The sequence below is a fragment of the Rhamphochromis sp. 'chilingali' genome (assembly GCF_963969265.1).
Source record: "Rhamphochromis sp. 'chilingali' genome assembly, chromosome: 11".
Taxonomy (NCBI): domain Eukaryota; kingdom Metazoa; phylum Chordata; class Actinopteri; order Cichliformes; family Cichlidae; genus Rhamphochromis; species Rhamphochromis sp. 'chilingali'.
This window is the reverse complement of record NC_137938.1, coordinates 24,841,631-24,864,860: the sequence shown is the minus strand read 5'-3', so window position 1 is coordinate 24,864,860 and position 23,230 is coordinate 24,841,631. Positions and strand designations below refer to the sequence as shown.

At 39.7% G+C, this 23,230-nt stretch overlaps 1 protein-coding gene across 2 annotated transcripts; it reads left to right on the top strand.

Moving 5' to 3' along the window:
* Positions 1–2,007: 2,007 nt before the first annotated feature.
* ptpn6 (protein tyrosine phosphatase non-receptor type 6) lies at positions 2,008–21,802 on the top strand. 2 transcript variants are annotated; one of them, XM_080896959.1, is made up of 16 exons: positions 2,008–2,681; positions 3,051–3,076; positions 4,506–4,628; positions 6,029–6,223; positions 9,436–9,619; positions 10,827–10,943; positions 11,222–11,350; positions 12,729–12,825; positions 12,939–13,018; positions 13,147–13,293; positions 15,302–15,433; positions 15,538–15,692; positions 19,334–19,401; positions 19,534–19,685; positions 19,984–20,048; positions 21,521–21,802. In XM_080896959.1, exons 2-16 carry the CDS (start codon positions 3,069–3,071, stop codon positions 21,615–21,617), a joined length of 1,749 nt encoding a protein of 582 aa, XP_080753085.1. In that variant the 5' UTR covers positions 2,008–2,681; positions 3,051–3,068; the 3' UTR covers positions 21,618–21,802. The 2 variants fall into 2 exon arrangements, with proteins under 2 accessions (XP_080753085.1, XP_080753086.1); XM_080896960.1 differs by having other exon boundaries at positions 2,999–3,076.
* The last annotated feature ends 1,428 nt before the right edge of the window (positions 21,803–23,230 follow it).

Here is a 23,230-nt window from a genome sequence, read left to right as displayed (position 1 = left end):
TTCTCTCTCTTTTTTTCTCTTTTTTCTTTTCTGAGCCTTTTCAGTACCTGCTGATATTTTCCATCTGCTTTGTGTTGTTGAGGCTTAAAAAGTGTTGCTTTTCTTGGTACTGATGAGAAACCTTTCATCCATATCTACAACACATTGACCAAGCATCATCTACCAAAGTTCGCTTTGGAAACTTTGAAAACTGCATTCTGGCCTTTACAACCAGGTGCTGCTCACACAGTTTACACCTAAATGCACTGTTAATGACAATGAAATATTAGAAAAATGTCGCCTCATGCGATGAGTCTGCTGCAAAATTCAGATGATATCGTCAGAATTGGGTGTAAACAGCACAATAGCATGGATCCATCGTGCTTTGTATCAACATTTAAAGTGGCTGTTGTGGTGTAAAGATGTGAGGGATGATTCTTGGCACACTTTGGACCCTTAATACCAAGTGAGCATGAACAGCATAGCTTACCTGAGTGTTGTTGCTGACCTTTATGACCAGTGTGCCCGTCTTCTGATGTCGGCTTCCAGCAGGATAATGTGCCATGTCACAAAGCTCACAACTGGTTTCTTGAGCGTGGCAATGAGTTTTCTGTACTCAAATGGCCTCCACAGTCACCATGTCTCAATCCAATAGAGCACCTTTGGGATGTGTTGGAACGAGAGGTTCACATCATGGGTGAGCAGCTGACAAAGCTGCAGCAACTGTGTGATGCTGTCAGATCAATATGGACCAAAATCTCTGAGGAATTTTTCCAGAACCTTGTTGAGTCTAAGCCACTAAGAATTAAAGCAGCACTAAAGGCAAAAGCTCAAAGCAATAATTGGTAGGAAATGCAGCCTAAATGCTGCCTGACTGTTCCCCAATCAAAGCGGTGGCATTTAGTTTGAAACATACAAAAACAGAGAGGAACAACTCTTCACATTTAGAAACAAAGAAGTTGTGATTGTGAGGCTAAAATAACAATTTCTGTCACCAATCACTAATATTATCTTCGCTCTTCAGGCCTTTAATGAACAGAGCAGAAGTGCGTGTACTGTAAATTCCTCTAAACAGAAACAGTTTGATGCATTGCAACATACCGATGCATTGCAACACTCAGCAGACTGACCAAATCTGGGAAACATCCTTGTTGTCACTCTGAGGCGGTACAAAGACAAAGTGTGTGTGCACATTTCTGCCTGTGTCCCCCAGCCTGAGAACTGAAGCTTTGTGATGTTAGATGGGGAAGCCAGCTTCAACTGTTAAACATGAGAACCTCAGCGCAGAATAATGCAAACTGCAATAGCTTGTGTTAACCACGACCAGCAGCACCTGCAGGGCTCTGTGTGTGTGTGTGTGTGTGTGTGTGTGTGTGTGTGTGTGTGTGTGTGTGTGTGTGTGTGTGTGTGTGTGTGTGTGTGCAAGACAGAGAGAGTGTGTGTGTGTGTGTCTATAGGGGGGGTGAGGTGAACTATATGTTGCAGTTTCTTCCACTTTGTCTTAACTTTTTTTTTTTCACCCAGAGTTTAAGCACAGCTTCACTGTCAGCTTTGCAAATTTATCTGTAACGATCTTAAATTAAGACCGTTAGAATTGATTTCACACTTCAGCATGGCCCATGGGTATATATTCTTGGGAAAAGGAATTAAATATTTTGAATTCAAATTTGCCTTCTCAAGCCTGTTATAGGTAAATATGACATGCAAATTAGATTCAGATTATCTGTGGTTCTTTAACTTTTTTTTTTCATGTGTTTGCAGAGTAGCCAGACATTTCTTATGTGTGTCTGTGTTGCATTGCAAGAAACCTGGCCTCTCCTTGAAAATTATGGAGCAAAGATAAACATGTGGCATTAAATTATTTGCCTAATGCCAGTTTTCAGCTTCGGGTTTGGTGCTTCTGCCTCTGTAGTCTGATAATGAAAGGCGCTCACGCTTGCAGCTGAAAGCAGCACATGTGCGCACACACACACACACACACACACACACACACACACACACACACACACACACACACACACACACACACACACACACACACAGTTATGTATAAACATTTCTGCACACCGAGGGGGGAAGGTTAAACTGTGAATGAGGAAGCGATCTGTGACTCTGACCTTTGTGTGTTATATACACACCTGGAAGTAAAGCACAAACAGTCAACAGTGGTTGCAGACAGGTGGGCAGGCAGAGGGGAAAAGCTTTGCAAATGCTTAGTGAGAGACAAAGTGCGGGCTTGTTCACGCTGGCACGAGAAGCTCAAACTGCCTATTTGGTGGATGTTTTATTCCTGTAACTGAGCTGGAATTACTGGTGTGTCGCTCTGGCTTGTGATTCGCTGCCGAATGGAACCGTTTGAATCTCGCCTGCTGCCGTTTTTGTCGAGGTCTGCACAGAAAACTAAGCGATGGAGCGCCAGAGGGCACATGTTCATAGCTTAAAACGACACCGTTGTCAAATGTAACAAGTTTTATTTTTTTGGTTGCTGTTGTGGTTGTCGTCTAAAAAAGTCTCTATCTGGTGGAGGAATTCCGGCCTGTCAGCTATTTTGGTTCCTGTCTTGCTTTCACTATTTTGTGAAAGGAGACGTAAAAAGGAAGGAAGAGGAGCGCGAGAGAGATCGACAGAGAGGAGGAGAGGCAGACGTATACAGTCTGTACGTCTTGTTGAGTGTCACTTGTTTGCCGAGGAAGCCGAGGAGAGTAAGTGTTTACCTGTTTTCCTACTGAGACTGAGGGGAGTAGGATGTAGGAAGAGGGTGGAGGCAAGAGTAGATGGAGGAGAATGGCATGGGCTGATGGTTGTTTTGTGAATGTGGCCTTATGCAGAGGTTAACATTAGATGGGAAATGTCGGTGTCTGAAGTCGAGTAAGTAAGTTAAAGAGTAAACGCACACGAATGAACCAGACTTAATTTCAGTTTTAGCGACCGTGAAGTGAGGAAGGCTAGTTTTTGTCTTAGATTAGTGATTTGAAAAAAAGAAGAAACGTATACTTCTGAGTTTACACATGTGACACAGGTACAAGCGGCTCCTGCTCACCAATCGCTCTTCTTCTTCTCTTTGGTCCCAGAAACGTTGACGAGACAACATGGTTCGGTGAGTCAGTCCCCCGCTGGACACTGTAGTACTCTGTTAGCCAGCTCTGGTCGTGTTCTTTGTGTTTTGTGCAAGCCGTAAAGACAACTTCTCTCTTTCCATTCTTCCTCCTGTGTCGTTCTCCAGCTGCCGACTCGTCCTGCTCTCTTCCCCTATCATGTGGTTGCCTTGTCTTGTCTGTTTGTTCTAAAAAAATGTGTCATAGATGATGTTTAAGTTCAGAGCTTTGAGTAAAACACCTGTTAGCCTCAACACTTGCCTTCTTTAGTGGTTCTGTATCACGTTCCCTTTGCATGAGCTGCCACTAGTGTGTATTGGTAACAGTATTACAGATGTTCTCCTTTTCAACCCATTCCCATATAAAGATCACTTTTGGCATCCCAAAGTTAAAGATTTCCTTGATTAAAATGGAAAATGTAATCATTTAAAACAAGTTGGGTTTTTTTTTAATTATCTGTGAGTGTAGTTTTATGAACCTTGAATACACCCTACCCTTTTGACAGTGATGTATTCAAACTTGACTAATTCTAGTTCACCGTATTTGTCGCGAAAAACCCAAAGTTAGGATTCTCCAACATTTCTGGGGCCCGTTTTTGTGCCATGCTCTTGCAGTGAGCTGGTGAGGTGACTTTTCCTGATGCAGCGACATTCAAAATGTTCTTGCTGTTTTTTTTAAAAAAAAAAAGCATTTTTAATCTAATGTGCATAAAATCTTTAAAAAGCAACGTTAGGTCTGTTGAATTTTTTTTGTGGTTAGCCACAGAGTGTTAGCCAACGTGTATCACACCTTTAAAGCAAACAAATGACAAACACCGTTTTGGTCCGGAGAGTTTGTGGATTTGTGGGTTATATTTGGACAGATGTGCTGCATAGTATCAATATTTCTGCTGCTGTTTTATTCCATTCTGAAATGCCTTATTGAAACGTTTAAACAGATGTCATTATGTCCTGTTTAATAGTAAATGATAACGAGAATGAGCGGAAAAAGTAATTTTGCATTTTCTGATCAAGATTAAAGTCTGTAAACGTGATTAATATGCATGCACAGCAAAAACTGCCGTTTTGACTGTGAACCATAACATATTAACTGTAAAATTGGCATAATCTAAAAATATCTAAAAATAGTAACAGAAGTTTGCAGCAATTAGATCAGAGATGTGCTAAAATTGGTGTTCGAAAGGCTGAACTAAGTTTTTCTTTTTCTTTTTGTAGACCGGTGAGATCAGCCTCAAAGTTTCTGTGAGGATGTGCAGCTATTTTGCATTTTTTTTGTGTGTTTTTTAATCAGTTTACCTTATACTCGCGGCGATCCTGTGCACAGTTACTTGCGTGTTAATATGCATACGACATTAATCTCGTAAAGTCTTTTGTGGCGGCTTCGCATTGAGTGCATTTCTATGTTTTACACACTATATTTATGTCTATGCAGATGGTTCCACAGAGATATCACAGGCCTGCAGGCCGAGGAGATACTCAAGACTCGAGGCATTCATGGCAGCTTTTTGGCTCGGCCCAGTAAGAAAAATGTTGGCGATTTCTCCCTGTCTGTAAGGTAATAGAGCACCCAAAATCTTTGTTTGATTTTGTGAATTTTAAAGCTCGTGCTTGATGTGCATGATTCATCTCAAGATACCCCCAGCGCAAAAATTGGATTCCTGCATTCCCAGCTTCTTTAAATCCCTAAATTCCTACAATATAAAGTATTTCTCTATTTTTTGTCTTTTTCTTTTTAAATACAAAAAGAGATGCTGAATATTTGAGGACTCCATGTACTGCAGGTGTAAATGAAAGCACCCGCCACACTTTGTGATCGTGACAAAGTCAAACTGTGAATTGTAAATTACCATTTTATTCCTGTTAAAATAGTACAGATAAATATATCTGATACCTGAAATAATCATCCTGAGTAGCAAAACCTTGTTTCACAGTGTTGGCTTATGTTGTGACTGTGCAGTAGAAGTGTGATACACTCACACTTGTGAAGGTCACATGTCAGAACTTTTTCCAAAGACAATATTTCTGTAGATGCTTTTGCAGTGTGTCAGTGGTCATTTCCTATAAGCAGGTCTTAAAGTAAAACTACCATGTAGGTCAGTTTCATAATCCTGAAAGCTGAAATGACATAAAACATCTGTTCACTGATGATCCGAGGGGTAAAATCTGTTGTTTAAGAGACAAAAAGATGGAATAAATTGTAGCTTTTTTATATTTCAGAAACCATCGTCCAGTTTTTACACGTTAAAAAAAAACACTTTTGGCGCTTTTGTCTTTTTTGGGTTGAAGGTTGGTGATCAAAACCACAGCTCCTCTCATTTACCAAGTCAAAGTACATTAAACCCATTAACCACCATCGGAGGATATTTTAAAAACACATTTTAGTTACACAGGTTTCTTTTTCCATCTTAGACACGTCTTGCAGATTGGAGCCTTTACACTGAATAGACACGAAACGGTAACATCCAGTTGCTCCAGTGCCAAGATAACAGTTTAAAATTTTGTCCCAAGCCTAAATTCAGTCGATGTTAAAGGGTATTTATTTCTTGAAGCCAAAGTCTTGTTAAATGCAAAAAGAAAAAGACTTTGGCAAGATTCCTGGTCCAAAGTGATAACAGGAAACACAATATATCTAGAAAAGTCTTTACTACTCAGGCAACCAGAGAATACAAAATATATACACCATGTGTTAAAGTGAAGTCACAGCCCAGCCTGACTGAGCATGCACTGACACACACACAGGTACTATACAGCACTGTTGGCTGCAGAATCTGTGAAATGCTCTGTGAGATTGTGGTTGAGTAATTTGTGGGCCGAGCGCCCTTGATCTTTTTTTTTTTGACAGATAAAAACGACATAAAATTTGTTGTGCAGGTCAATTTTTATTACACACTGTCAACAGGAAGTTTTATGCCAGGAAAACACTGACGGTTAGTTGGTGTGGCCTTATCTTCTCAGGGTGGGTGAGCTGGTGACCCACATCCGCATCCAAAATACAGGAGACTACTATGACTTATATGGCGGTGAGAAGTTTGCCACGCTGTCAGAGCTGGTGGATTACTACACGGCAGAGAACGGCATCCTGCAGGACAAGGACGGCACCGTTATCGAGCTCAAATATCCCCTCAACTGCTCCGACCCCACCACAGAGAGGTGTGTGCATCATTACGTCTCAGCTCTGTGTTCACTGTTCAAGCCCCAGCCGGTTAATGTGGCCCACAGTCACCGGCCTCTCTGCGCTGGCTCCACCTACACTTTCGGGTTAAGTTAAAACAGTGGTTAGTTAGGCGGTTGAGTCAAATATAGTCAACTGTGACCAGGTATATTTCCTCTGTAGTTGGGATAACAGGCATCATTTGTTGTTTCAATATTTCTTTCGGCTTTAATCTTTTCCTCTGTGGGAAACACTTTTGATCTGTGGCCAATTTTAAAAAAAATGTATATGTAATAGCAACTTTTCTTTTACCGTATGAGTCAGTAAAAACAAGTGCCCACGCTGTCGAGCTGTCGAGACTTTATTCCTACGCCAGTCTCCCCTGCCGCAGCTTGTGGATTACATACGAGCAGCATGTATTCTTTTCCAGGTGGAAACTTTATTTGCAATTCAAGTATTTCTTCAGAGAAACCCCCACAGGTTACATATAAAAAATGTAGCTCCCTCAAAACAATCGGATATGGCTTTGGGCCCCAAAAAACTAAGAAGACTCAAAAAATTTTACCTCATCCTTCCTCCCTGATTATTCATAATCCATAATCCTGACATATGATCAAATATTCTGCGTGTTTTGGTTTAAATGCTGCATGACACTGTTTTAAGTGGGGTATTCACCCATGATCGACTCCAAAAACATCATCTCCTAGGGCTTCTCTTGAGCTCAGATTTTTAGTTCGGCTTAACATTTTACTTCCTCCAGAAGTATTTAAAAACACTTTTAACCCAGCTCCGGACATGCATCACACGCACAGTGATGATCAAACATTCAGGTGGTGTGTTTGTTGCATATAAATAGATTATTGCAACACTGGTTTTATTTTTTCCTCTTAATAGAAATAGATCAAAGTCAACCAGAATTCCCTCTAAAATTACTTCTATTTTTAATCAGAGGTGCCAAAAAAAAAGAGAGAAAAAAAAAGAAGGGAAATCAATATCTGGCATGAATTTAAATATGCAGTGATATCAGACTTTGACTCTTCTGATAGCGTAGATTTATTTTTAACCTTTGCACCCATGTATCCGAGAGATTCTGTCAGTACTTTACGCAGCAGTGCCGGAAGCATTGTTTATCTTTGTTCCCAGAACAGAGCAGTTTAAGTAAGTGAATGTGGAAAAAATAACCAGCAATTATCGTCCACGAAAGCCATTTTTTTGAGAGAAATATTAACGAATAATTTGAAACAGTTTATGTAAATAAAGATTTTTATTTTTATTTAGGATGGAATGAACTCATAGAGGATATCATTTCGAACCGTTTGGAGAGGATCTTGTTACGAGAAGCTGCATAAGGAAGAGCCTGCCTTTTAACGCTTGAGTTTTGAGTGGTTTGGTTACAAATCAGCATTGCAGTCATTGCTGTAACAGGAGTAGTTCTTCACTAAAACGACTGCTTTTAAATTTAACCTAAAAATGTGTTTTCAAATGCAGGAATTTTAGTCGCGTAGCAGAGTTTGTAGCAGTTATCATGTTCTTCCTAAAACACTTTTTTTCCGTTATTTCATTCTTGCTGATGTCTGACGTGTCTGCTAAATATAGCCACAGATGATACAGATTTTCTAACGTCTTTGTCTGCGTTCACATCAAAGGACAATCTGCCCTTCTGCTATACACATCCAAATCTTAATCTATGTATTGTTTGACAAAAACAACATCAGAAAGCTTGCATATATATATTCTTAGAGCTTATATGCGCAGGCTTTTGAACGCTATGACATTGCTGCTAGAGGTGGCGGCTAATTGACGGTATATTCCTCCAAGCTGGAAACATTGTGCGACTCTAGGCTGCTTAAAGTGGGTTAATGTCCAACTTGTAGTGGTAAAGTTGTACACTTTGACTCCTTTTATGACTCAAGGAGGACACTGCTTTCTGTATGTGTGTATTATGGTGTGTTTCACCCAAACTAGATGCTCTACCCTGTGCCCCCCCTCCCTCCCCGTCCTTCTCTCTCTGTCGGTTGTCTAACTTCCCTTTTGTTGCTGCGGTTGGAAACTTTAAGTTTTGACACTTTTGAAAGCAATGGCCAGACCCTGCTTTGCCTTCCTCTATTGCACACTCCATCATGTTCTTGCTCACTCACTTGCTATCTTCCTCATCTAACCCGAACTCTCTCTCGGCTCTTTGCAGAGCACAGTTACCTCACCAGGTTGCATTGTGATGCAGTCCTCTTTATATGAGAGTTCCTATTTACCTAGAAGCTTAACGCTTCCTAGAAAAAGGACAAAAGTGCTCTGAGGACAATTATCATGTTCAACCTCACACAACACATGCATATTTAAACTGTGCTAAAAAAAATTTTGACCACTCACACGCACAGCTGCTGTTTTCTGCTGCACAGCGTCTGTAAAACGGAGCCAAAACGACCTCTTTTTTTCTGTCTTTGCTGTTTTTCTTGCACACTGCCTTAAATAAAAATCACCAGGTGCAGTCTCTATTTATTTTTCTTTGTAAAAGCATGCTGTGTGATTTGGCAAAGAAGTAAATCTTGAAAAAAAGAAAGAAGGGAATTATTAAAAGCATGCAAAAACTACTTGCAACACACAAAAAAAGAAGAAAAAAAAAACAAAGCGTACTTATCTGTGGATGATAAACCGGAGGGAGTCTATAAATACTTTGTCCTCTTCAGCCACGAAATCTGTCATCAGAAATTTTCCGACCGCAATGCAGGAAGTTTAGACGAAGAAATCGAGAACTGTGCCTAAAATTAAGTCACAGCGCAGCCTGACTGAGCATGCACTGACACACACACACACACACACACACACACGAAGTAAGTGTTGGACATAAAAATACACTTGACCTGCTCTATAACGGCAACATCTGTGTATTTTCTCTCGCTGTTTATAACTCCTCTAATTCTCCCGATTCTGTTGTGGCTTTCTATTTCTATTTTACTGTACGGTACGCATAACAGCCCAGTGAACCACATCAGTGTCTCTCTGACAACCGCTCAGGCTTGAATGCCTTTAATGCAGCACCCATGGCGCTACCGGTTCTTAGCTCACGTGTAGAAAGCAGTAAGAAGGAGGTTTTTTTTTGTTTTTTATTTTTGTGTCTAAAATGTCAAAGTTATCTTGCAGTGCTCACAAGCCAAAAATCTGCAGGAGACACAAGTTGCCATTTTAATATTAAACAAGTGTGCATGTGTCTCAGGTGGTACCACGGTCACCTGTCAGGGCCCAACGCCGAGAAGCTGCTCTCTGTGAAAGACGAGCCAGGGACCTTCCTGGTCAGAGAGTCGCTGTCCAAACCTGGAGACTTTGTCCTCTCTGTTCTGACGGACGAGATCAGCAAAAGCGGAGGAAAGAGGGTCTCGCACATAAAGATAATGTGCCAGGTGGGTGGCAAATACGAATGCATGAAACCAGGGTATTGTTTTTCTTTATCACTGTCTTAGTGTAAACGTACAGAAACAAGAGACCTTGAAACTGCGTCCCATCACAAAAATACTGAGGGACATTCCCGTATATGTGCAACTCACGTTGAAAAAAGGTTTTAGGTCTCATTTCCCCTTCTTATGTAATAAAAGACTTTTTTCTCATACTTCAGCTACTGATGAAATAAAAAAAAAAAAAAAAAAAGCAGTGTCATGTTTTAGTGGAAATAGACAAACAGATGAAACCCAACCTTATCCTGATATCAGTCTTTGTTTACACAGCCACAGCAAACAACTGCCAATGATACTCACAAAAACGTCTCACATGGCCGACTCATTTTCATAGATTGTGTCTTTCCGCCATTGGTCACTATCAGGGCCTTTGCATGTTATTTTTAACCACGGCACACCTCACAGAAAACACTCCTCGGCCTGCATTTAAATTGGTTACATGTTTTGTGCACTGCTGGGGTTAACAAGATTAATATAAGATTAGTGGTGGGGTCACAAAGGGGCTTTTCACAAGCACGTGGCAGAGATCAGGCGAGTTTGCCGGCCACACTGCTCTGAATCGTCGGCTGCTGCAGAAGGTTGCTCGCTGCCTGAGGAAATCGGCTTTGTAGCAACTGTAAAACTGAGAATTTTGGGCAGTCTAGCATTGACGCATTTTTGTAGACATGCTTTGAATATTGTTTGCATGTGCATGTCACAGAGGGATGCTCTCTGACAGCTCTTTTGTACCCAAACCTTTCTTATTTACTTTGGATTGAATCGTGTATGCTCCTTAATACACACCTATTCTACACTCTTATACCGTCTTGTACCATACAGGCCATCTCAATTTGGTGACCTATTCACAGAATTTCTGCAGAATTTCCCATGTCTCCCTTTGACATGTCAAACACTGCCCCAGGATCCACCTGCAGGTTTCGGGGCAATATCTACTCATCACTTCCCAATTTATGTGTTATATTTATGACACATAACTTTATGTGTCATATTTGAAATATGAAAGAGTTTGGAGCCTAGATGTTAAACTCTAAACATTTTAAGCTCGGGTTGTCTGACTGAACTCCAATTTTGCTTTGTCTTTAATTGTGGGTTTTCACTTGGCCGTCTTTGAAACTTTTTTTGTTGTTGTTGTCGTTGACATGATTGGTGTGTGCAGAGTGACAGGTATACCATCGGAGGCTCAGACATGTTTGACACGCTGACAGACTTGGTGGAGCACTACAAACGCAAAGGCATTGAGGAGATCTCTGGAAACTGGGTTTACCTCAAACAGGTGAGATAAACTATAGACAAATTATGTCAATAGACCAGAAACTCTAAAAGTGTGAGTGATGTCTGAGGTAAATGTCACATGAAACCATGTTTGAATCTTATAAAACGAGGGCAGGATGTCTTCTTTGTAAATTATTTTAAAAGACGAGCAGCACAGCCCACAGATAGGAAACATTACTCACTTGTTTGCGTTTGTCTTAATTATGACGATGTGTAACGCGCTCATTGGCTTCTTATTTCCTTTAATCTCTAATATAAAATTTTCCTTCCCTCCCTCAGCCGTATTACTCCACTAGAGTGAACGCAGCAGATATTGACAGCAGAGTGAAACAGCTGGACCAGACCACACAGAAGCAGCAGGATGGCGAGGGAGAGAAGAGCAAGGCGGGCTTCTGGGAGGAATTCGACGTAAGATTTAATCCAAACTTATTGCTGTTTCACACAAAGCATTAGCATAAAATAGACCACACATCAGCATTTTATAAACCAACAGAAATTGCCATCAGGCTTTGGTATTTTACTTCCTTGTGGGGCCTAAACAACTGTACAGGCAGTATGCTACCATCTTGTGGTTGGAGAATACACTAAATATGGGGCATTCAAAGCTTCATTTGCAGCTTTGATCACCACACAAGCAGAACATTTAAGTGTTTCTTTTCTTTTCATCGATTCATTTTGAACTTCTGTTGATTTACTTGTCAAACCAGGTAAAGAATATTAGTAAATTTAAACCCTCGTGGCTTTATTTCATTATTTCATTAAAATGTAAATACTTAATGGAAAGATTGTAAACTAATTTCCAAAACCAGAGTCAGAAATTCTTTTACAAAAGAACATTTTAATCGAAAAATCAGTTCAAAGGATTTTCTGGAGAACTAAACTTATCCTTCAACTTTCTCCTATAGTGGTGAAATCATCGTGGACCGCACACGGCCCACTTTGATCCATGAGGTATTTTAACATTGCAGTTTCAGCAGTATATTTAATTTTTTGAACATGATAAAATGAATGTGTAAAAGCAGTAGCTCATGTCCAGACTGTCCCTGTAGTTATAAAACAGAACTTTTTTGTTAATTCACAGAAAATGTTCTATTTTCGTGTTTTTAATTGTGAATTCACTAGAAACCCAAAACTTTTTATGTTAGATAGTGAAAAAACAGAAACCTTTGTCAGTTAATTGTTTAGCCACGACTTAATTACATTGGTGTAGTATGAAAAACCTTAGTCATTTTTAAATGACTAAGAATGTAATAAACATGCAAGAGGCCAGTGACAAAGTACGCATGGGAAACTAAAGGAAAAGAAAAGAAAACTATTCCCATTCCAAGTAATCCTTTTCTGTCTGTGCAAGGAAAAAGACATTTGTTTGTAGCATGCTGTCACTCTAGTAAGCAGCCCATGTCAGTCATGTGACTGATGGTGCATAAAGATCACCATACGTAGATGGATTTGTGTCTTTTGGGGAGGAAGGGTCATCCAAAAAAAATGTAAAAATGGACAAACATTAATTCCTGTAGATACATTTATGAACTCATGTCCAGGACTGCAGTACAGGACATGAGTTAATGGGTTATTATTGACAAAGTGGGTGTAGCCTAGGCTAGATTAACATGTCCTCCATGTGAGAAAGGACATGTTCAGGCCTTCTGCTGACCTCATTTTTCTGTGAAAACAGCTGTTGTTATCATTTCGTGTTAGTATAAAACTGTAACATGCGTTGGTTTGTATATGGAGCATACTGCACAGGTCACAGCAGGCATCACGCTGTCATCCTCTCTCCTGCCAGGCTCTTCAAAAGTTGGAGGCAAAGGTGAAAAAGAGCAGAGATGAGGGCCAAAGACCTGAAAACAAGAGCAAAAACAGATACAAGAACATACTTCCATGTGAGCGCATTTTTATTTTATCATTATTATTCTCTGAATTAAAGAAATCAACACAGAGCTAACTTTCCCACTGTTTCTCAATGAACTTCTTTCCACTTTTTTCCTCTCACAAGTCAATGACACCAGGGTCATCTTGGAGGACAGTGATCCCAATGTTGTGGGTTCAGATTACATCAACGGCAACTATGTGAAAGTAAGAATCCAAAGCCACTGAGCTCATAGAAACACAGCGTGACAAAGACACAGAAGAAAACTGTGATATTTGTTGCTTTGAAGTCTTTCTTGGTTCCGAGTGTGCATTGATTCGCTCTGTGTTTGCAGAACAAACTGCAGGAATCCGAAGATCAGAAAGTTTACATTGCCACTCAGGGGTGTCTAGCAACAACAGTTAATGATTTCTGGCAGATGGTATGGCAAGAGAGGACCAGCGTGATCGTGATGACAACAAGAGAGGTCGAGAAAGGACGGGTCAGTATAGCAACATCCATGCATCCTTTTTTTCCACTTATCCAATACAGGGTCACAGTTGGGCTGGAGGCAGGGTACACCCTGGACATGTTACCAATCTATCGAAAAGTATCAGAATAATTAATATAATAAAATAAAAGCAGATTAGGGACTTTTACATTTTTGTTTTGAGGGGTTTTTTTTGTGCTTTTTGAATGAATTTGTGAGCTGATCAGGACATCCTTAAACGCTTAATTTGAGCATCGGGTTTTGCCTTCAAAATGGCCTTAAGTCTTCATTTCATAGATTGGTGCTAGATCCTCAGACATTTTGATCCACATTGGCATGAAAGCATCACACAGTTGCTGCAGATTTGTCTGCATTATGTGAATCTCCTGTCCCACTGTATCCCAAATGTGCTCTACGCGGAGCACTGTGGAGGCCATTGGAGTACCGAGAGCTTACTGTCATCTTAGGAAACTAGTTTGAGAACACTGCACTCTGGTCAAGGGATGGACATGTTCAGTAGCAATACTCAGGTAGCTTGTGCTGAATGCTGAATTGGTACTAAGGGGGCGAAAGTGTGACAAGAAAATGTCCCCCACACAGTTATACCACCAATCAGTCTGAATTGATGATGAAAACGCAGGATGGATCCATGGATTCGTGTTTTTTTTTGTTTGTTTTTTTACATCAAATTCTGACCCTACAATCCAAATGATGCAGCAGAAAATTAAGACTCATCAGACCAAACAAAGTTTTTCCAGCCTTCCAGTCTAATTTTGGTGAGCGTGTGTGAATCATAGCCTCAATTTCCTGATCTTAGTTGACAGAAGCAACACTCAGTGTGGTCTTCTGCTGCTGTAGCCCATCTGTTTCAAAGTTCAACATGTTACAGATTCAGAGATGCCCTTCTTCATGCCTGCATTGTAATGAGGTTTTTATGAGGTTTATCTGTTGCCTTCCTATCAGGTCAAAGCATTTGGGGTTACAGGTGTTTGAACAGATATACCTAATAAAGTGACTGGTAGACATTTAATTATACTCTAATACATTTATTTCAGTTTTTTATAGTGTGCTGATTCTTGTTTGTGTTTCACACCTGTTGCGTGTTGTTGGCTGGAACCTGTAAAACTGATGATCTATAGTAGAGGTGTCAAACATAAGGCCCAAGAGCCGGAAATGAGCGGCCAGACAGTTCAGTGTGATTGTAATGTGAAAATTATAAAGAAGGAGAAATTTTGGACTTTTATCTGTGCCTATCATGTCCCAAAGTAATTAGCTAAAACAAACAATTATTTACAAGTAATTAATTATTGTGTATCATTAAGCTGAAAGAAAAGAGACAAATTTGGAGGGTATTTTTAATAGTATGAGGTAATAGTTTCATTGGTCTGTGCCACTTAACATTATGTGTATGTGGCTTTTGATGTAAAATACACTGATTATCCAGCTCTCACATATTAGCTGCTGTGTGCATGTTAGGTGCTAGACAACTGACTGACAACTTAAATCCAACATTTGTAAGTGGTTTTCACACTTACCATGCTGCCCTGATCTTAAGCCTTTAACCTACTGAGTGAATTCACGGTGTGATTGGTCGCCATGTTTTATCCCTTACCCCCCCCCCCCCAAAAAAAAAAATCTTGGGCGTGAGAAAGTGGCTGAAGCCAACAATTTCCTGTTGTGTGCTATGTGTGAGAAAAGCCACCTTCATACATCACCCTGACCTGCGTCTCCCGACACGGTCCATTTATGCTCATGTGTGAAAACACTTCAAAAGCATGCGTCATCTGACTACTTCCCTCTTAAAGTAACCCTCGTTTGTCCTTCGAGAGAAGACTGGTAAACAATGATCAGCGCGAAACTACTTTAAATAGTTGTCTGCATGGCTTTTAAGTTAAAAGTGGAAGCACAGAAAAAAAAAATTACTATAATTGGAAAGACAACCATGATTTTTAAAAAGCCTGAGATGTTAGTTGATTTTGAAGTGACGCTTAAGGTGAAGTTATTTTTCATTTTTGTGCAGAATAAATGCGTTCCATACTGGCCTGAGCTCCACTCAACTAAGGAGGTGGGCCGCTACGTGGTGAGCTGCGAGCTAGAGAGGGAAGCTGGTGATTATAAAATCCGAGTCCTGGAGATCGCACCCCTGGACCAGGTGACCTACAAACACCAAACTCTCACCTCACTGTGGTTCCTCATCTCTGCACACCTAATGATTTCTCCAGGTTTTGACCTTTCTTGTTCCCCCCCCATTCTTAGCCAAAACATGTTCGCAAAGTGTGGCACTACCAGTACCTCAGCTGGCCAGATCACGGCGTCCCTCAGGAATCAAGCGGTGTCCTCGGCTTCCTCACTCAAGTGAACTCTAAACAGGCTGAATTTCCTAACGCCGGTCCCATGATCGTCCACTGCAGGTACCTAACAGCTGCAACCCACACTCTTCACTGAATATTTCACTTCTCAAATCCTTTCTACTTTAAACAAGTGATGTGGAAAACATCTGCATTTTAAATACAGTAGACATATCAAAGCAACACTGTTTCTTTTCTTTTTTTTTGCAAAGTGCTGGGTTTCATAATCCTTAATTAGGTGATAATACTTAGAGGTTTAAGATTAAAACAAGCACATTTTCTGGATTAAGATTAGTAGTAACTAAACAAAAGGCTTCAAGTTTACTGACAGTTTATCCTACTGGAATTTTCCCAGTGTGATTTAAAAGATGCTGAGGCTGCTTGTGCTTCCTTAAAGAGATTTTGGATGTCGGTCAAGTGATTATGTGATCCCCGTGTTAGCATTTTTGAACGATACAGACATGTTTAAAAAATGAAGTATGAAGAATTTAATACTTTACCCAACACAGGACTCTGCATGCAACAGCATGATGTTTCCTTCACTTAGATTTTTGCCTGATAATGTATAAATATAGAATATTTTCAAATGAAAACAAGTAAAGACTTTAAATTAATTTTTTAAAATCTCTCCTACTCTCAGATTGGTTATTTGGGAGTGCCTATCTCATCAGCTAATAATATAGCATCAAGTCCACATTTCTGACATTTCCTAGACAAACCTATTGATTTAGAAAATATTTTTCTGATTAATAATTAATAACAAATGATTTTAACACTTGATTTTAATTTTGTTTTAAAGCTTCATCCTGGCCTTTCTTCTTTTTTTTTGAAACAACTTGTTTGTTTGTTTTTTTTGTAGTTTTACATATTTCAAACTAGTAAAAGTGTAAGTTTAGTTGTAAAATCCTGTGCGCTTTCCCCTGCACAGGGCCGTGGATGAGTCACAAATGAGCCATTTGTTCAGATCACTGGATATAGTAATCCAGTAACAGGATCAAAATTGTATGATTCTCATGAGGCTCTGCAAAAACAAAATGGCTTAAAAAATATTCACAAATGGTTGCATGTGTATTTTTTCTTTAGAGAGAAATAAATATAGATTTGTGACTAGTGATTCAGAAACAACATAATAATAATGTATACTTTATTGATCCCTGTGGGGACAAATTTCTCTCTGCATTTAATCCATTCACTCAGTGAAGCAGCAGGCTGCCACCAATCTAGCACCCAGGGAGCAATGTGTAGGGACGACGCCTTACTCAGGGGTACCTCAGGGTAGCTGTTAAGTGGATTCAAGCCCCTGACCTTCCCATCATGGAGCGACCACTCTACCTACTGAGCTATCTGTGCCCTGTTTTTGTCGGGAAGTTTATAATTGGCATTAATGGTGCTGTGACAAGATGAGTTTTTCTCTTGCAGCATCATGAGGCTGACATTTGTGGTTCTTGGAGAAACGTCTCAATAACTACTGAATAGATTTGCATTGATTTTAGTCCTCTTATGCCAGTCCCTTCCCAGCGTTCACTACTATTATGGTGTGCATTACTTTGATTTATGACCAATTTTAGCTTTGCATTGGGTTTTGCTGTATGTAAGCCAGATATTAGATGATAAATGTTGCACGTGTTGCACATGGTAAGCACCAGTATTGATTGAGTAATGCGAGCCTGTTGGCATCTCACTGAGCTGTGAGTGTAACTGCCTCTAGGTCAGTGCTGCCTGTGTGAAAATGTAATCGGAGAAATATTCTGTGGACAGACTGAGACAAAAGCTGAATCCTGTTACAAACTTACACAGCAACTAATATAAAGAACATCATATCAGCAGTCAAACATGGTACTGATAGTGTGATGGACCTGCATGACTTGCTGCAGTTGATGGAACCATGAATTCTGCTCTCTACCAGAAAATCCTGAAGCAGAGTGTGTCCGGCCATCAGTTTGTGTCCTAAAGCTCAGTCGCTGTCAGGTTATGCAGCACTACAAATATTGGAAACACACCAACAAGTCCACCTCTCAGTGTCTCAAAAACAAAAGAAAGCAAGAAAGGAACAATAGTTTTGGAGTGGCCTTGTTAAAATCTGAACTTAAATCGGATTAAGACGCTTTGGCATAACCTAAACAACTGTTTCATGCTCAAACCTCTTCCACTGTGGCTGAATTAAAACAATTCTCTAGAGAAGAGTGGGGCAAAATTCCTCCACAGCGATCTGAAATAATCATTGACAGTTATTGCAAATGCTTGATTGCAGTTTTTGCTGCCAAAGGTGGCAAAACTAGTTTTTCACAAAGGGGCTTGGTGGTTTGGATCTCTTTTTTCCACTTAACCTCTGGGGGGTCCTAGAAAAATGCATACACTATCGGGCTTAGAGCCACAAATCGACCACGCCCTAAAAAGCGCTGTAAAAAATTTATATATTAATATTTTTTTCCACTTTAAATTAGCCAATCTTTTAGACCTACTTCTCCTTGAAATATTCATGTCAAGTTTTAATTACATTTCGCGGATTTTAACCCTTTTAATCGCAGTTTAATTACATGAGCGCACCGTTTTTTTTAGCCCCCCAAAACAAAACGAAATATTTAAAAAAAAAAAAACATTTGAAGTAATATTTGATTGTTATTATAATTAGGCCTTTAGATGGACTAAAGATTGGCACCAACCTTCATTTCGATCGCCTTTTTTTTTTTTTTTCAGGACCAGAAAATGGTCTCCAGGCGGCAAATGCTCCTCCTCTAGGCCGAAATCAGTGCATCCTCCCGGGTTAACTCCCGACGATGACCGGGGCATGTTGCGTCGGACCCCTTTTTCCAACACACACGTCCGGTACCACGTCACAACAAATACGTCATTTCCTGTTGATTAAAAAAAAAAAAAAAAAAAAAAAAAGCACCCTCAAACGGTCCTAGGGGCCGAAAATGGTCCCGCCCGATCAGCGGGCGAAGCCGCTGCTGCACGCCGGAAATGAGGCTTCGTTTCCCGCAGGTCTGTTTAAGCAGCCCGCTGTTTTCCAGCCCGGGGTCAAATGTGGAGCAAGGGCGCCACCCGGTGGACAAATAAAAAATTACAACTCTAAGGCCAGTACTGCAAACGGAAACGGAAACATAACCGATCACGATCGATTTGACCGTAATTTTTTTGCCGTGAAAAATAGCGTTTATAATGGGTTTCAATGGGGCACAAATCGACCACTAGGACCGATAGTGTAAGTTTGTCTGTAGCTTAGCCACTGAAGCTAATTTCCGGAAGTCATACTGAAATTTTAACAGTAAATGTGACCGAACTTTTATTTGCAGACTTTCGCTATATTCCATTCAACACAGTGCAAATGGCGTGTAAATGAACAATGAAAAATGGCACAAATCGACCCAAGACCACCCAGAGGTTAATAAAACAGCATTTTGTGTTTACTTGGGTTGTCTTTGTCTAATAATAAAATCTGTTTGATGATCTGAAACATGAAAGTGACAGACTAAGAAATTGGGAAGTTGGTAAGTACTTCTCAAAGCACATTGTTATTGATGTTTGTATTGCACTTAGAAGAGATCTTACTGTTGCACATGTTGGTTCAGTATCGCCGCTTACTAGAACACTTAATGGACTTTGCATCATTAATCCATTTGTGCTTTCTTTTCTGGTCCAAATTTCTGACCTGTTTGTCTCCGTGGGTGAGATTAACTTTGCTTCTTTTGTGATTTTTGCAGTGCTGGTATTGGTCGAACGGGCACAATCGTGGTAATTGACATGATCATCGAGACCATTGATACTTTAGGTAACAATACAGTAAAGAAATATGTTCTTGATAAATCAGTCAAGTAAAAATGAAACCATTCGACGTGTTTTACTCTTTGTTGCTGTGCCTCCGTTCACCCCCTTCCTTTTTTTCACTTCCCTTTCATTGCAGGTCTGGACATTGATATTGACATTGCGAAATACATTCAGATGGTGCGAGAGCAGCGCTCCGGTATGGTGCAGACTGAGGCCCAGTACAAATTCATCTACCTGGCTGTGGCTGAGTACATACAGATCGCCAAGGCCAAAGACTCCGCCTCAATGGTGAGAGGAGCAGAGAATCTAGTCACTGTGGCTCAAATATAGTTTAAAATTGGGAAACATAGAAAAGAGGCTGTGAATGAGTGTTGGCTCATTTCATCATTGATTTAAACACTACAGCGGAGCAGTTCAATGCCAGCAGAATGATAAGTTATCAGAGTCCCTCATGAAAGATGAACGTTGATCCAAAGACGCGAAAACAGTCGACCACGCAGACTGATCCAGCAACGTGACCTCACTCCCTGTTTGACTAATTCTTTCTCAGTCACTTGTGAAACGTCTTTGCCTCTCTCTTCCTCAGGAAACCGAGACCGAGTATGGAAATCTCCAAATCAAACACCAACCAGCGGGCAGAGCGGTGTCAAAGTGAGTGACTCTGTGTGTGTGATTGTGAATCGAGTGTCCCGAATGCACTCACGTTGTTCCTCTAAATCTCACACTGCCACCCTATTTTTGTTTAAAAACACGATCCGTCTTCGGGTTCATGTCTGCAGTTTCTGGAGGAAGAACTGATTTACAGTCTTGTTTCATTAACGTGGGGAGCTATCGGCGAGTAGTTCGTACTCTAGTTTAAACCAGTTAAACCAATTAATTAACCAATTAAAATCTGATTTATGTGTTTAAATATTCTTAGAAAAACAGATTGATTCATTTTAATTTAATAAAGGGACATCAGTACAAGAGGAAATTAGAAAGAATTTTACTTTTGAAAGATTTTTTGTGGCAATTTTGGCCTTTTTTTTTTTTTATTATGTTAGAAAAGATACAGAGAGGAAATCGAGAAATAGGCAGGGCTCGACCCAAATATTTCATTATTTAAATATTGTGTAGTTCCCTGTGTAGGTAGTGCAAAAAAGGACAGGTGCTAACCTCATGGAGATAAAATCTCTGCAATGTAAAAATACTAATGAGAGAAACACTTGTTTAGTTTTCAGTCGACATCAGTAGACCTTTGACCTTTTTATTTGTTGGGGTTTTTTTCAGGCCGGTTTCAGAGCTCTCTCTGGAGCCATAAAAGACTTTCCACAATCTTGTTTTTTCATAGATGATTCATAGATGTAGTACCTGTAAAGAGAAAATAAAAGTAGAATTCAGCTGATTTGGTCTTTAGCGTTAAGTCCAAAGACAAGTTTAAGAAGGAACGATTAAAGATCAAAGCAGCTGATCTGACTATTAGTCAAACACAGGTTGTGTATAAAAGATGGACACAGACACTCTTCTGAAGCCTCACATTGAGCTTTTTGCCCCTCATAACACTTTAGAAACCAGCCCCAAGTGGCTGTTTGAGAAAGTGCAGTTTTTTGGCTCTACTGCACTGGCCACTTGGTCAAACTCCAAAAACACTGGATCCTACATTTGCTACATCCTGCTTTATGAGCTTGAAGCACAAGTATCCTGCTAAAAGCTGCTTTCAGCCATCATGATGACTTAATGCAAAGAGGACTTTTAATGGATGTAGGTGTAAAAAAGTGTAAAAAATGTTTTTTTTACATTTTGCACTGTGTGAATGAATGAAGTCATATTGTTTACCTGTTGTCTGTTGTGACCTCTGGACTATGAGATGCTCATACTGGACGAGGCTTTTAATGAACTTAATTATTAGGAGAAAGCAGACACACATTGGCCGGTTCACTGTAACGCTGTAAACTTTGACCCACTTGGAGAGCTGAATAGATGGCCTGCAGCTTTGAGTGATGGATTGTTTAAACGTTTCTCATGCAGCGTGACCTTCATTAATCTCTCCACTCTCTCTGATGCGTTTCTCACAGATCTGTGTTTAATCAGTCTTGGCGGCTAGGATGAAATCACTAATCAGCTTTCTCTTCGTCTCTTTCCAGAAACAAAGAGGACGTTTACGAGAATCTGTCAAAAGGAAAGAAAGACGCGAAAAAGTCAAAGTCGGACAAGAAGAGTGGCTCCGTGAAAAAGAGATAGAAGACTGGGAGGTTTTATCAAAGTATGTCATGTTATATTTATGCAGACACCCTTGTTAATGCAATCTATTTGTTGAAGCCTTACGCAAAATAAAAGGAAGGTTCAGAAAAACAGCATAACTTGATGACATCGTCTATGCTACATGATTGCTTGGCTAATGTTTGTTCAAAATAAAGGCGGGCTGTGTGTACACTTTCTGTGCTGCATCTTTATTTATGTCTGTTCTCCAAGATGAAACATCAGAAGCTATAAGGCATGCAACACCGATGGGAGCTTCTCCCTGTTTGCAGTTCAAGCAGGAGGGATTCAGCACTGGTTTTCATTCAGGAGGGAAAAACATTTTTAATTTCGCTTTACTTCTGTTTGCATAAAGAAAACTGGTGTCAGGTTTTAATTTTAGCGAAACATGAGCAGTAGTAGTATGAATCTCACACAGTTTTAGCAAAACTATACGAAACCATAAAAATTCTCTTTTGTTTTTATTTATTTTTTATTTTATTTTGCATTTATTCAATTTCTAAAGCTTCTCTGGGTTGGACCATTTATAAACTCATCAAATTCATTTTCAGTTAGAAGCATTAAGCAGACTTTTTCTGCCTCTCTGGAAGTTTCGCCCACAGCAGGTGTTATTGAATTTGTATTTTCTACTCTAGTTTTTATTTTTGTTTTGTTTTTAATTTTTGTTTTGAATTCAGTTTAATGTCAGAGTGGCTTTGCTTGTTTCAGTTTCCTTCTTATTGTTTGAAAATGTTTCGTTTTAAATGAGTTTTTATTCATTTCAGTGTTACTTTTAGTCTTTTGAAGTATTATTTTAAGGAAAATCCCCACAGCCATTGCAACAAATCACATAACTTACTGAAAGCATTTGACTCACAGTCATGCAGTCATGATAGAAAATCTTACTAAATTAGCACATCCTAAAACTAAGGATATTTTCTCTAAAATTATTTATTTGAGTTCAAAAAATTGTTTTAGTTTCTATTTTCATTTTTTCTTACATTTACCCAGTTTCTGTTTGCAGAAACCAACAGACTGCTCAGACCTCCTTTAAATCTCAAATTGATACTGATTATGTAGCTAACTTTGGTATTGATCTGATACCAAGTAAATACAGGCCCAGCATTGGCGATACCAGCACCGATACTTTTAACTTATAAAGGCAGTTGTAGAGGAGAGTAGTGTGTCATGACATATAAGATAAATCACTGTTATGAGGTAGATTCTGAACAAACTGTAGCAACCACTGAATCAGAATCAATAATGACTTAATAAAACAAAACACACCTTTCAGCTTTTCAAGTATTTTGAGTTTGACCTGGAATTTAAAAGTGATCTGGGTCAACTTCAGTTGTTTAAATGTGCTATAGGCCAGCGGTCCCCAACCTTTTTTGCGCCACGGACCGGTTTATGCCCGACAATATTTTCACGGACCGGCCTTTAAGGTGTCACGGATAAATACAACAAAATAAAACTAGTACCAGTATCGAAAAAAATAAGATTTATTCATAACACACGTGAAAAGACCGAGGAAAACCGAGTTAACAATAAAAACGATAACAAAATAACGCTGAAAACCGATAAAAACCCTGAAAACCATACATTTCACACCTGAG